This window comes from Felis catus, chromosome A2 (genome assembly GCF_018350175.1).
Source record: "Felis catus isolate Fca126 chromosome A2, F.catus_Fca126_mat1.0, whole genome shotgun sequence".
Lineage (NCBI taxonomy): Eukaryota > Metazoa > Chordata > Mammalia > Carnivora > Felidae > Felis > Felis catus.
The window spans coordinates 152,717,331-152,732,109 of NC_058369.1; the positions used below are offsets into that span (position 1 = coordinate 152,717,331).

The window sequence follows — 14,779 nt, forward strand, 5'->3', positions numbered from 1 at the left end:
ACGCAATTTTTAAAGTTTTGTTCCATGAGCTTTGCAATTCTGGCAGCCGGATAAAAGTCCCTGAGGGCTATATTCTTCCGTAAGCTTTAGTGGAAATTCAATTTCTTTCTTATTAGTTATTAATAGAAAAATATTCACTTGTAATTCCAAAGTCCTGCATTCTACCCCAAACCTTTCTTTCACATAATAAACAAATATAATGAAAAAGGAAAAAAATGCATTATGTCTTTACAAGGCTCATTTCCCCAAGTAAGAAAGAACACTTCTTTACTATTCTATGTTTCCCATTACTCTTTTCAAACCAACAATTTTCAATTACACAAAAATTTTAAGTTCACTTTCTCAACAATAAAATTTTAGTTCCTTACGACTCAACGCCTGGCAACCGTGTTCTTTTCACAGAACATAAAGACAATTTTGACATTTAAACTGGTGGTTCTAAATAGCCATACAAAGCAAATTTTAAAAAGCAAGAGAGAGGTGCCTGGGTGGCTCTGTTGGTTCAACGTCTGACTCTTGGTTTTGGCTCAGGCCACGATCTCATGGTTCATGGGTTCAAGCCTGCTTTGGATTCTCTCCCCCTCTCTCTCTCTGCCCTGCCCCGCTCACAAACACACACTCTCTCTCAAAATAAATAAAATAAACATTAAAATAAATAAAAAGCAAGGGATATTCCAATGTGTTTATTAATTGTCTAGTTTCTAGAATTTTATCCTCCACAACTTGATCTGAATTGCAGGCACACCCCAGAGATATCGTGGGTTCGGTTCCAGACCACTGCAATAAAGTGAGTATCACAATAAAGCGAGTCAAATGAATTTTTTTGCTTCCCAGTGCATATAAAAGTTACCATTTATACTATACCGCAGTCTAGTAAGTGTGCAATACCATTATGTCTAAAAAAGTGCATACCTCAATTAAAAATTACTTCATTGCTATAAATGCTTACCATTATGTCCACTTTAGCCAGTCATGTTCACTGATCACAGATGACCATAACAAATATAACAATGAAGTAGTCAGAAATATTGTGAGAATTACCACAAAGTAAGCAAATGTTGTTGGAAAAATGGCGCCCGGGGAAGGGTTGCCACAGACCTTTAATTTGTATATAAAAAAAAAAAAAAAAAACACAAGGTCTGTGACATAAAGCAAAGCATCAGAAAACAAGGCATGCCTGTATTTGCTAGCCTACGCCAGCACCAGACAGGTGTTTCACCATCCCCATTCTCACGCACCAGCAATCCCCTCCACCTTACGCGCTCTTCTACAAGACCAACTTGTCGGACCGACTGGTCTCTCCCACAGACGCACCTCCCCCACACTCAGACCTCCCCCCACACAGACACCCCCTCCGGAAGCAAACACTCATGCACATTTACCCTTTCCCTTCCCTCCAACACACAAATAAAAACCGACGCTGGGAATCATCATAAAGTGGCACATTATACCAAAGTTCAACCTGCATAGCCAAGCCCTCAAGCCATTAACACCAGCCCCCTTGAAAGCCATGTTAACTGTCAACTGTCTCACAAGGGACAGGCCCTTTCAAACCTCTCCTTGTAAATTCAGGCACAGTGGCCTCCTTGGAAATTCGGGCCTCCTCAGGCTGTCAGACTCAACTTGGAAGCCTTCCCCAGGGAAGGGCAGAACCCAGAGATCTGAGGAGCACACTCACTGCAAATCTGACTTGGCAGTTCTCCTCTCCCAGGTAACACAGGTCTCCTGAGACGTTGGTCTCCAGCCACAGGTGCTCTCCATTCACGGCATTCTCCTGGAAGGGAAAGACCCACCTGATTTCAGTTTTCTTTTCAGGTATGAAAGGGGGAGATCTCAAATTTAGATTCTGGAGGCAAGAAAGTAAGTGAACCCGCACAGTTTAAACACCTCTCATTTTACCCCTGAAAATACTGTTGGCATCGATCCTACCAAAGTTCTAGAAACAGAATAAGGTGTTTGGGAAAACTTTGTCTGAGCCATAACTAAAATGGACATTAGGTCTATAAATGCTTTATCCAGAGATGTGGTAATCTGTGAAACATATATTAAACAAATGAGGAAAAAAATCCCTCAGATTGTTCACTGTAAGGCCATATTTATCTAGGCCCAACACTGTAGATTCCATGACAATTGAGACTAAAATCCTATTAAAAGTTGCCTTTACTTAGCAAATTAGCTAAGAAGAAGGATAGTAGTATTAAAGCACTTTAAAGACTGAAGACATATTTACATTTATATCAGTAATGGGTAAATTATATTCTAAGACAGAGGCTTCTTAAAACTTAATTCAAGTCACTATGTACTCAAAGCATAATAAATTCCTACTAATTCACGCTTGTCCTGCTTCAGTAGGGCCTTCACCCATAGAATTCTAGATTTCTCTAACTGAATGATTTCCCTGCTTCCAAAAAGAGCCACGTACTTCTGATGGCAAACAGACATGCTGTGCCAGGCGACACCAGCGCAACAATCTGATGTCCAGGAACGCACAATGTTTCGTTGGGGTCGGGGGAGGAGTGGAATATTGCTTAAACAGGATGATGAATAGGATTCCATATTCCTTCTTCTGGCACACTACCTTGGAAACATAATGGATTTAGGTATTAATTGTGTATTTCGTTCATTGGCTTGAAAAAGACCCTGAGCTCGTAAGGAAAGCACTGTATTGGGTTAACCATAAAGAGATGACGTCTACTGATCTTACAGGAAAATTGCTCTTGTTTTTATCTGTTTCATCAGCGGGGCATGTAATCAGCTTCCGTGGGAGATGCCACAGACTGAATTGTGATTCCCCTCAAATTCATATGTTGAAGCCCTACTCCACGGTGTGATGGTATTTGAAGATGAGGCCTTTGGGAGGTAATTGGGTCACGGGGACAGAGCCTTCATGATTGGGATTACAGTGCCCTTATAAGAAGAGACATGAGAGGGATCTTTCTCTCTCTTCACGCATACACTGGGGAAAGGTCATGTGGAACACAGCAAGAAGGCAGCCGTCTACAAGCCAGGAAGTGGGTTCTTATCAGGCACTAAATCAACCAGTGCCTCGATCTTGGACTTCCCAGCCTCCAGAACTGTGAGAAATAAATTCCTGTTGTTTAAGCCACCCAGGCTATGGTGTTTTGTTAAATGACTTTAATAAGGAACTTTATAGAAAAACCAAGCAATTTAGAACTCTATCTTATATGTGAGTCATCTTTATAGTAACCGACTCCAGAAATGTCCACATGACAGCCCTCTGAATCCCAAAGCTGAACACGAAGTAGCAGAAATGTACACCAAGGAGAAAAAAAAATAACAAAGTGTCATCTATTTCTTAAATGTATTTCTTCAGATTCCAATACAATACTTTTCCTTTCAGATCCTTTAGGCTCAAATGATTTTCAGGTAAAAATAACCAATGGTTATAGGTGCTTCACAATCCAGGAAAGGTGACACCAACTCTCAGAACACTCAAGGAAAGTGAGGGGCAGGAAAAATTCACAAGTTATACAGATATTGAGGGATCACGAACAATGGACAAGGAAACTCTCGGGGGGGGGGGGGGGCAGGGGTGCCCTGCATATCTCAGAGTGCCTCAAAACCATTCCAAAAAAGAAAGCAATGTTAATGAGAATCATCACCCTCCATGTCAAAGGGTGACTAATGATCTTGTCACCAAAACTTTTTCTTCTCTATTAGTCATTTTTTCCTGTAGAAAGTCATGTTCATCATTTTTTATGGAAGTCGATGGGAAAATGGGATTCCCCTCATAGTCAATCTTGTAGAAAAACAACAGAAGGAAGAAAAGAACAGCTATAGGTTTAGACCCTAAAAGTTTTCAGATAGTAATGGATGAGGACAGTATATATACATTTATCTTATACATACATATATACATGAATACATATATATATATATATATATATATATATTCATATATACATGCAAACTAAACATGTAATTATAGCATGAAATGTTAGGGAAACCAAAAATGCTAAAATCCTGCCAAAAGTTTTAGAAAGTGACGAATAATATGTTACAGTGGGTCATATGGTCAAAAGTCATTGATAACAAACACCAAAAACTAGGCTGGCCAGAAATTAATTTCTGGTAGGTCAACAACAGCAGGCAGGAACAGTCAAGACCCAGGGACTCAGATTTGCAAGCACCCCACTAAGTCACTGGGCTGGCAGGTAGGCTTCCTCTGGGCTAGGGGCTATTTGCCCCCTGAATACATACCCAGCAAGCGCTCAGAGCCTTGCTGATAAACCTTGACTCAGAGTCAGGCACAGCAGGGCTGCTAGGATTAGCTCACCTCACTCTGCAGTGGAGATGTGATTAGAAAGACCGTCCTTTGTAAGGGAAGAGGGAAATAAAAGACTAGAGGCTTCCTGCCACAGTGGTTCTGACCTGCTGGTTCTCAACTTTAACTGCTCATTAAAATCACCTAGTGAGTTTTTAAGACTACCTGGGTACCACCCCCAGAGAGTCTATTTTAACTAACATGAAGTGAAACCTGGACATCATGAGTTTTCAACGTTCTGAAGTGACTCATGTGCATAGAGTCTGAGGCCCCGTAATCCAGTGGACCCTATCCTACCCCATCAACTTATCAAATAATAGATTCTAGAACGTGTCTATGACTGATCAGACTTGATACTTTTCTACCCTTGTACAGTCACCAGAGAAAAAAGGTAAGAGAAGAAGGGAGATGAGGCATAAGGCAGTCCAGAGAGATTTTAAGCAAATAGACATGAAACTATGGATACATAGTGAGAAGGCTCAAGGTCAACAAGATAGATCCTGGGGATAAGGGGAAAGTCGTCAACACATAAGCCTTTAAAGAAGCAACAGAATAAATTAAAATTTCATACACTTATCTAATAATCTCACTTTAGGAATGTACCCTAAGGAAATAATCCTAACGGCAAGGAAAAACTATTTACATTAAGAAGTTTATTTCTACCTTGCAATAATCAAAAATTGGAAATATCACAAATGCCCAGTGGAGAAGAATGTTTAGTAGAATAATACATGATATGGAATATTATAAAGTCATCAAGAAGTACAATTATGAAGATTGGCCACATGGAAAACTATATGATGTAAAGTCAAATAAAAATAAAATTCAGAACTACCTGTATATTATGATCACAACTCTATATACAAGTAAGAGCTGAAAAAATTATAATATATCCGTAGTTTGATTTCTGAACCCACACATCACTTTTCGTTATTTCTACTTGTTCTTTTCCTTTACTGGCAAAGTTCAAAAAAGAGTTTTATTTGCTGCCTCTACTTCCTTTCTACTCATTACTTCTTGAACCCAATTCCATCAGGCTTTCTTTCTTCTCATTCCACTGTAACTACTTTGGTCAAGATCATCAGTGACCTCACATGGCTAAATCCAGTGGCTGATTCTCAGTCTTTATCTTAATCAACAGCTTTTGACACAGATGATCATTCCCTTCCTTTAGGGACACTTGCTTCCTGGAAACCCTATATACTCCTTTGGTGTTTTGGTTGTACCTCAATGGCCACTCCATCAGTCTTCATCCTTGGACCTTTCCCAAATTCCCAAACTCGAAATATTAAGAGTGTTCCACAGCTCGTTCTCAGATCTTTACTCTTCTCCATACACCCAGTCCCAAGGTTATTGCATTTAGTTCTCATGGTTTTAGATTCCATCAATTAATTGTTATCCCCCAAATTATTCATACACTACAAACCCCTTCTTTGAACTTCAGATCTATAAAAAAAAAAAAAAAAAAACCTGCCCTCTCAATATCTCCACTTAAAACCAATAAGCATCTCAAAATTTTAGTCTCAAACTCAGTTTGTGATATACTCCTTAAATCGGTTCTTACTCTAATCTTCTCCCTAAATTTTCAGCAAATGGTATTTCCATTCCTACAGCTGCAAATATTTGCTAAAAACATTGGAGTCATTCTAGATCTCTCTTTCTCATTCCTATCCATCAGCTAATGTTACTGACTCCAGTTTCAAAGGGGGTATGAAACTCAGTTACTTACCATTTCCACTTTACCACCTGATCCTCCATAATCTCTGGCTTCGAATGACCCAATAGCCCATCATCAAAGGCCATTCACTGTATATGATGTTTATTATATCTGAATTGTTTATTCCTCTCCATTCTGATTCTGTGTGGTTCATTTCTATTCACTTTCTGGTCACCAGATCAAGTGTTACTTCCTCCAAGAAGCCATCAGTGACCCCAAAGTCTAAGTCAAGTTATTTTGTTAGTTTCTCTCATAAAACCATATTCCCTTTCCCTCTGTTGGCAACTATCCATTAATTGGCATAATTATTTGATTAATGTTTCCTCATTTACTAGATTCTAAGCTCTATGTGAACATTGACTGTCCAGCACTTGACTAAGAGTCTGGAAAATAGATGACAAATAAATTTTAGGAATTGGAAAGATTAAGGATCAATGAATAAATGAATGAATGCACATTTTTGTTACATGCAATTCCAAAAGGTAGAAAGGGATAATTATATTTATCTGTCCATTAGTCTGGAATAATAAACTGTGATAAGTCTACATGGATGCTTAATAGAAACATGACAGTCTTGTAAAATCACAAACAGAAGAGAAGCCTTTAAAAAAGAGTCATATGAAACAATGATGAAGCATACCTTTTGCTACACTACATTTTTCCCGTGTCTCATCCTTTTCTTGCACATCTATCTTGTCTGATGCTTAATAAAGTACATAATAAAGAAGTAAACTTACCCAAAGGGAAGTCTGGACTTGGCCCTCAACTCTAGGAAGGTCATCTCTCTAAGTGCTTGGAATGTCCTGCCTGATAAGAGTATCCGTTTACCTTGGGGCCTTGGGACATGCCAGATGGTCTAAGAGAACAATGACTTATGGTGGGGCAGAGAGCCGTATATCAGCTCAACCTCCAGAGAAGCTTGAGATTAAGGTCAACCATGTAGGAATCGGCCATGTCTACATGACCCCCTGTTAATACTCTGGACGCTAAGGTTCAGATCCGTTGGCAATATGCTATATGTCACTTATAGTTGCTAGGAGGGGTTAGCACTGTCCACAAACACACTTGAAAACCCCACCTGTGAAACACTCCTGGGTGCTGCACCTCTTCTGTACCTCTTCTGTACGTAGGACCTCTCTAACTCTCCTTAACCTCAGTTTACTCACCATTAAAATTATAATAATAATTGTACTTCACTCACAAGATCATAGTGATATTTAAATGTGAAAATGCATAAATTTCAATGCCTTGCACACAATAAGAAGTTAATAGGTGGTCAATACAGTTTGTATTATTATTGTTGTGATTACTTTTATGAAACTGAATAAAGGAAACCTCATTTAAAATGGAATCAGGAGGCCTGATGGTCACACTCTACCACTTGCATTAACTGCAGACCCCCAAAAGGAAGAGACTTACCTTGCATTCTCAACAGGAAGAAGCCTACATTACTACTCCAGCGGGAGGAAAGAATTTCTTCTTGCCAACAACAAGCTCAGCCAATATGAAAATACCACAACTCAGCTAACAAGAAGTCATCATCTCCCTGAACTCTCACTTTCCTCCAATGGACTTCCATTCAAAGCAGCCCCTCCCAACTTCCTCCTTTCCTCTATAAAGTAACGTTCCTTTCCTTTGATCTCCAGACTCACCTATGGTTAGCCATAGTTTACATGTCCCAAGTTGCAATTCTTCTGCCAGTCACAAATAAACCCACTTTGCTGGTAAAATAACTGGCAGTTTCAAAGTGGACACTTTCCAGTTTTCCTTCCCTTCTAACCCACAGATGTTAGCATTATCCAAGTTTCTCTCCTTGGTCTTTGTACCCAAGACTGCTAGCCATTCATCAAAATTATTATTTTCTTCTTCCTGGACATACAGCTAGACCATATAACCCAGCCTCCTGTGTACTTAGATGTGGCCATGTGACCAAGATCTAACCAATGGAACATAAGCATAAGTGACATGTACTGTTTTCAGACTTGGCCAATAGAAACCTCCCACATGCACTCCTCCATTCTCTTTTCCCTTACTGGATACTTGAGAAGTGAACCTTTGGGATGATTTCAGAAGCCATCTGGTGAAGATGTAAGAGCAACTATCTGGGGCATTGAAGAACTGTGGAACAGGACCCACCTCCCACTCAACCTACCCAGAAGAGTCCTGGTCTGTTACATGAGGGAGAAATATACTTCTATACAGCAATTATAGGTCTATTTTATTTACTGCAGCCTAGTCTACCTCAACTAATACAGGCCTCATATTTTTGTCTGGATTTCCTTTCATTATCTACCTGTACCCCCCGCCCCCCAGCTACTTATCATGTACTGAAGAGCATGTCTAATCTGAGTCCTAGTTTCTTCTGCTCTGAACTCGTAATTCTGACATTCTCCCTGATATTTTACACTGCTGCAAAATTAATTCCTCTAGAACATAACTATGATTATGCCTCTCTCTCTTGCTCAGGAGGCTTAAGTATGCCCTGTTATTTATAAAATGAAATCCGAATTTAATCTCACATACTAGACCTTCCATTGATGACCCCAATCTACCCTTAACCTTCCTTGTATTCATCTTTGTACACTTTCTTTATTCTTCTTTCTTCTCTAAATATAGCCGTATCTTCCTTCTTTTGTGCCATGTTTTTTGTTTAGTCCATTCTCCTCACCCAGGAGCCTCTTTCCTTCTCCTCTACACAGCCACCTTGAAATACCATCTCAAACAATATACAACTCAGAGAATCCATCCACGCCAGACAGAAAAAAATAAATAGCTCTCGACCATTTCTAAATGAACATAATATTTCTTCTGTATTTGTGAGTGCTGAGACAAATTTCATGATATACATACATACAGATTGATCTGTATATAAAGACAGATCTAGCTACCTAAGAGTAGAGATTCATCTAGGTAGATACAGAAATAGATTTATACATACATATATGATTCCTTGGTCTCAAGTTCTACTGAAGTCCTAGTAATGGTTATAGGTAAAAAGATAAAAATGTATGTATTGATATGGAGGAGTTTACAGACTATGAATAATACAGATAGAGTATACTGACACTAGACGAAAATAATCTACACAAAAGGAAAGCATTTGCTTATAAAAATATTTTGAAATAATAAGAAAGTTATAAATACATATCTCATGTAAATGTCCTTACAAATTCAGAAAGGAAAAGAAATCTGGACTATCTCTCCCTAAAAATCTCCAAGATAGTAATAGGTAGAAGTTGTCTAAGATGGTTTAGATCCGTCCTGCCCAATAAGCATATGGCTATTGAAAACTTGAAATGTGGTTAACACTAACTGAGATGTGCTGTCAGTGTAAAATTCACAGCAGACTTTACTCACTGTGAAAAAAAAGAATGCAAACCATCTCGCTGATAATTTTTGTACTGATTACATATTGAGATGGTAATATTTTTGATTTATTTGCTTAAACAAAATATGGTACTAACATTTTTGATTTTTAAAAAATTAAAAAAAAATTTCTTTAAATGTGGCTACTAGAAAATTTAGAATTACTTTATGGCTCACATATGTTTCTTTTGGGCAGTGTTAGTTTAGATAAGCACTTACTTAGAGGCAGAAATTTAGACTTGGATGTTTCTCAGTGTCCTGTGAGATTATAGGATTCTATGATATCCCCCAGGAGCCCGCGTGACTGAATTTAAAATTCTCACAATTTGGGGAAATAAAGGACTAGTGCAGGTGCATGAAATCATAGCATGAAGCTATATCTGTCCCACTACTAACAGGGCTGACCAGGGGCAAGACCTCCACTGATTTATAGGAAAAATTTATAGGTCGTTAGCTCCTCATGACCTCTCAGCCATCTGACACCTTGATTAACCTGACTTAACAGTGTTTGAAATGGGGCTAGGAGTGGGAAAAACACTGAGGTGAGAGTCCCTCTCAGGGACAACACCCAAACCTGAAGGTACAAGGGCTGAAGCCTGACGGCACAGGACTGTTAGGACGTGCCACTTGAAATAAGACTGAAATGAGAACACACGCACGCACACATACTCACCTGGCTCCTCCTGGCTCTTCATTCAAGGTTTCTAAAGATAAGATGACCTAGTTTCATAACCCAGTTTAAACCAATCTCGCACAAAGACTCTGTTTCCCTAATCTTGTCCCCGAACCAAATGGTGAGGTGGTGTATAACTATGTTATGTTTCTACCTGCCTAGGAGAAAGCACTTCTTTTCTTAGCATCATCAACTAGAGGAAAGAAAATGTGGTCTGGATTTAGAACCTGGCTTTGTTTGTGTTGAAGCTATTTTCCATAGCCCTCAGAACTGGAGGAAATTTTCAAAAGAGGGAGGAAAAAAAAAAACGAACTGAAATTAAAATCACTGTGAAAACCAACATGCCCTTTAAGAAAGATCTGGGTGGCTTTTCCACCATTGCTTTGAAAGTTGTTTTAGGCAGTGTAATGGGCAAAAGCAAATTATACAACAGCAGAGACAGAGTAAGGCCTATCTCCTATGCTCCCTGCTATAACACTGAAAACAAGGAAGAAATCTCTTAAATCCAAATTAAGTCTCCATTGTGGAAAAGGCATGTGACATTTAAGAGAAGACACACATTATCTATGCAACAGACACACTTCTAAAGGGACTAACTCTCTCTAAACCGGAAACTTGGATTCCAGCCATGGAGATGAGATTTTTTTTTTTTTTTTTTTTTTTTTTTTGCCTTTTTGAACATTACTCCCTTTCTGGCAATTTAGCTTATTTTCCCCCCAAAGTGGCTTCACTAACACACAGGGCATGGTGTCCATGGGAGCAGCCCCTGCAGGTTGTCACCGTGAAGGTGAAAGAGAGTAAGTTGGGAGGAATGAGATCAGACCACTGCTGTGCTTTAAGACTTAACACAATACACCGTACTAGGAAGGAAATTTTTAAAGATCCAAATAGCATAAATCTATTTGTTTTTCAAGCAGGCTATGGACTCTTGCCTACCAAGCCTTTCAGGAACTGGAGATTATCTGAGTGCCGGTCAACTCCCGGTGAAATATCCCCTTCTCACTGACTGAACGGAAAAGCTACAATCAATTTGTCCCCTAGCATCAGTAGCCAGACAGCGGGTAGGCCCACAAGGCCGTCCTCTCCACTGTGAAGAAGAAAATCTAAGCAGAAAACATTGCCCCTCCCTTCAAGGAGCCTGAAATCAAACTGAGGACCTAGAATTTTAAAAGCGACTAAATACCACCAATTTGGTTCTAAGATTTATAAGACAATGCACCGCATGTAGAGATACTGTGAGGAAACAAAGCAAAAAGTGAATAAAATAAACAGAATTAGTTCAGCTGAAAAGATGAGCATGACCTGGCAGAGAGCCAGAGGAAATCTCGACAGGAAACAGCAATTTCCACGTGTCTACTGTTGTCAACCGGAGGCTGGGGCGCCATTCTGAAGACGCGACTACTCCCCGCACATCAACGTTCAGGCTTCTATCCCAGACATGCATGGAGGGGCAGGCTCGTGCCCAGGCGGCAGGAGTGAATGTTGATGAAGGGTCACCGAGAAAATGAGATCATGTGAGACAGGGAATCCTAGACGTCATAATAACTATTTGAGCAAATCACAGCAAGAGAGAAGTTTTAGGACCTTGAGGAACAGCTGAAAATAAGAGAGAGATAGCATGTATCACTGAGCAGGGAAATGAGAACATGAATACGTGACAGAAACTATTAAGTTTGTGCACCTAACACGTAAAACTGACTCCTGCAACAGTATACACCTGGCCGAAGTGCACAGGTGCCTATGGTCTGGGCTCACCAAGCCAGTGCCCTCCTGCGTCTCAGGCACCCCCACAAGCAGGCTGCTCTTCAAAGCCCTTTGCACAAAAATCTTTAGGAAAGAGCTGTGCCTCTTTGAAAGACTTTGGCACATGTATCAGAGTCAACACAAGGGCCCCTTTGGGATTCTATAACAGGTAGGAAACACAGGGACTAAACTTTTAATTCCAGCTTTAATTCAGCCTGATTTGTCTTGCGTCTTCCGATGCTCCGTGAACAACTTCTGTATCTGTTTTCTGACTGGTGACACGCAGAGAGGGGAGTTGACCTAAGTCAGGGGGTCATGGTCCTACAGGACTTTGAGATGACCCTGGCCCCCCTAAACCTGCCTCCTCATTTGGGAGACTCATACAAGGCTCCAAGCCAAAAGCAGAGTTCAGTGACTAGTAAGAGTGAATAAGTGAAAATTGATCCTTTCAATGACTTTAGTCCAGAAAAGTGGGCTGGTGGAGGGAACAGACAGTCATGCCGCTTTTCCACAGGGAGCCAGGCAGGGCTTGGGACGAGGGAATGGCAGGACTGGTCAAGCCAGTGGCCCGGGCTTCCACTTTCAGCAGAACAAAGAAAATCCTGGCTCAGCAACTTGAACAGAACGGCAAACTACGGTGACCTAAATGAAACTGGTGAAAAGCATATTTGTTAGGAAAAGCCAAAAACTGTGAAGCAAGGGCAAGTCTTAGCACAAAAAAAAATAAAAATAAATAAATAAATAAAGGTGTCTAAAATGTTTTTTAAAACCTGCTTCTTCCTCCCTTCTGAGAAAAATGTTCTTCATGATCATAACAAGGAGTTGTAGTGTTGGTCACTGTTTGGCTTCTGTTCACTAATAGCAGTAACAGCCCACAGTTCATTAATTTTTTTTCAGAGTCAACATCTTTCCAGCTCCTTACATGTCAGATCTTCAAATATGCCCTCAGATGGAGTGTCTAAAGAGGAGGATTTCAGTGCTCTCTCCGTTGTTAAACATCCCCAAAGTGTTTCCTGCCATGCCATGATTTCACCAGGGCGCCATGACAGGGCGCCCACAATCAAAGGGGACAGAGGAAGAAAGAACTTAGTTCCTACTCGCTCTTCCCCCGCTGTGTAGTGCAGCCTCCCACCACTAGCCCAAAATACCATTTTGATGAAATATTAGAGTGCATACATCTCTACAGGAATCAGAAAATAATACCTTCTTGCCAAGCTTCGGCTCAAGCAGGACACTTCTTTTTAAAAGCCTTTTCTGGTAACTATTTCCACCATCAAATAGGGATGGAGCATCCTTCCTGGCACTCCCTGAGGCTGGGCTCCTCTATTCTAGGTATTTTTGCTGTTGCTTTCTTCTCTGCTGACTGCATCCTAAGCTTCTGGAAGGCAGAAACCCCATTTTCCTCACCTCAGAATCCCCAGGAAGCAACAGAGGTCCTGGCACAAAGCAGGGGCTCAACTCAGTGATGAATTAATGAATTCATTGATTTTTTTTTCTGATTAAATAAATCTGCAGGCTGCACAGTTTATAAGAACTTGCACACTTACTTCCACACCTGATCCTAATAACACCAGGAAGTCCCCCTTGGGGAGGGGCCACAACTGTCCCCATCTGTAGATGAGGATGCTGAGGCCGAAAGAGATCAGTGACTTCAGTGATGTCACACGAGGGGCAAAAGGATTTAATGACTTTTGCCATCTAAATGATTTAAACTCTCCCTCATTAGAATCTTGCCCCCCATAGGGTCCTGCTACTTTAGGTCAGAAGACTGTCTGGGTATCATGAATGTGAAACTAACTGACTTGGGTCCCTGATTCATAACATTCTCATCATTAGTCCAGGAAATGTTGTTCTTTGATCTTCTTCACCTGCTTGTTTACACATTTAATTCTTTTTAATTATGTAAACACTGGTACCAATAAATTCTATACTCTCTCCTGGTTTAAGAGTTTATTAAGTAATTTTCCTAGAATAAAGGGAAATTCCAGGAAAGGAGCATTCTTCCTGAGTGCCCATTCAGCACGCACAGGTGATACTGGAGCATTCTCAGGGCTGTATCAAGGAAGAAGCTGTATCTCAATTAAGTCCAGTCTTCTGCCTAGTACTTCATGAATGCAGGCAGCCTACATTGGCATGTGCCCAGAATGTCAAATAAGAATGTCAGTAAGTGTGTTCTTGGGAGAGACAAAGAATTGTTTTAATATAAAAGGACGTTAAATCATGACATATGGGCTAAAAATAAAAAATTAAATGAATGAAAAACAACTCTTCTCCTTTCCCCCATCCCGCCATGCGCTTTCATATGGGAGAACGTGAATTATCCCCATTGTTCAACTCAACTGAAAAATGCTAAACAAAAATCACCATCAAGACCAGACTGGAAGAATTTCAGGGCAGCCCTCCTCCACCTTCATGCTGTTCCCTATACTCATTCCTTCAGGAAGAGACAAAGCCTTTCAGGCCACAGTTATAGATGTTTTCCCCAAGAACTTGAGTCACTGAACACCCTCAATAAATGTATTCTAACTAGCTTAAGAATTTCAGAATGCAATCTTCAGCTCAAGGTAATAGTTTCTGTGGATGCGTTTTTGGTTAAAATTGGCTACTATACCCAAACCACTTTTACAAGACCAATCTACCTTTGTGTTAGGGGAAGAAGTATATCAGACAGGAGGGCATGAAGTGCCTAAAACATAAAGTGAAGTCATCTTTTGTCAGGGGGGAAAAAAAGCACCAAAAAAGAAGAGAAGGTAGCTTGATCTGAGGAAATCAAGCTTAGATTCCAGGATGTTGCTAAGGGGACGCTCTATTCATCATCAACTTGGCAAGAACCAATAAAGCATGTGCACAGAGGTACTTTTCATCGCACAGCTGCAAACCCAGGCAGTAACGCTTCAAATGATTCATGAAGTTTTTATTTTAGTCTGAAACACATCTGATTTCATATAAAGGAACTATGTTGCCGGGAGTTTGAGAATGGAGCTCTGGCCTAGGT

General features: G+C 40.2%; 1 protein-coding gene across 9 annotated transcripts in view; it reads right to left on the reverse strand.

Annotated features, from left to right (window-relative positions):
- The window catches only part of DGKI (diacylglycerol kinase iota), a 439,032-nt gene that overhangs the window by 273,028 nt on the left and 151,225 nt on the right, over positions 1–14,779 (reverse strand). For 8 of the 9 annotated variants that reach the window (XM_023250599.2, XM_023250596.2, XM_023250595.2 and 5 more), the window contains one exon: positions 1,679–1,774. In XM_023250599.2, coding sequence (XP_023106367.2) covers positions 1,679–1,774 — 96 coding nt within the window. Of the gene's footprint in view, positions 1–1,678; positions 1,775–2,422; positions 2,556–14,779 lie in introns of those variants that run through there. The other variant, XM_045052807.1, reaches the window with a different exon arrangement.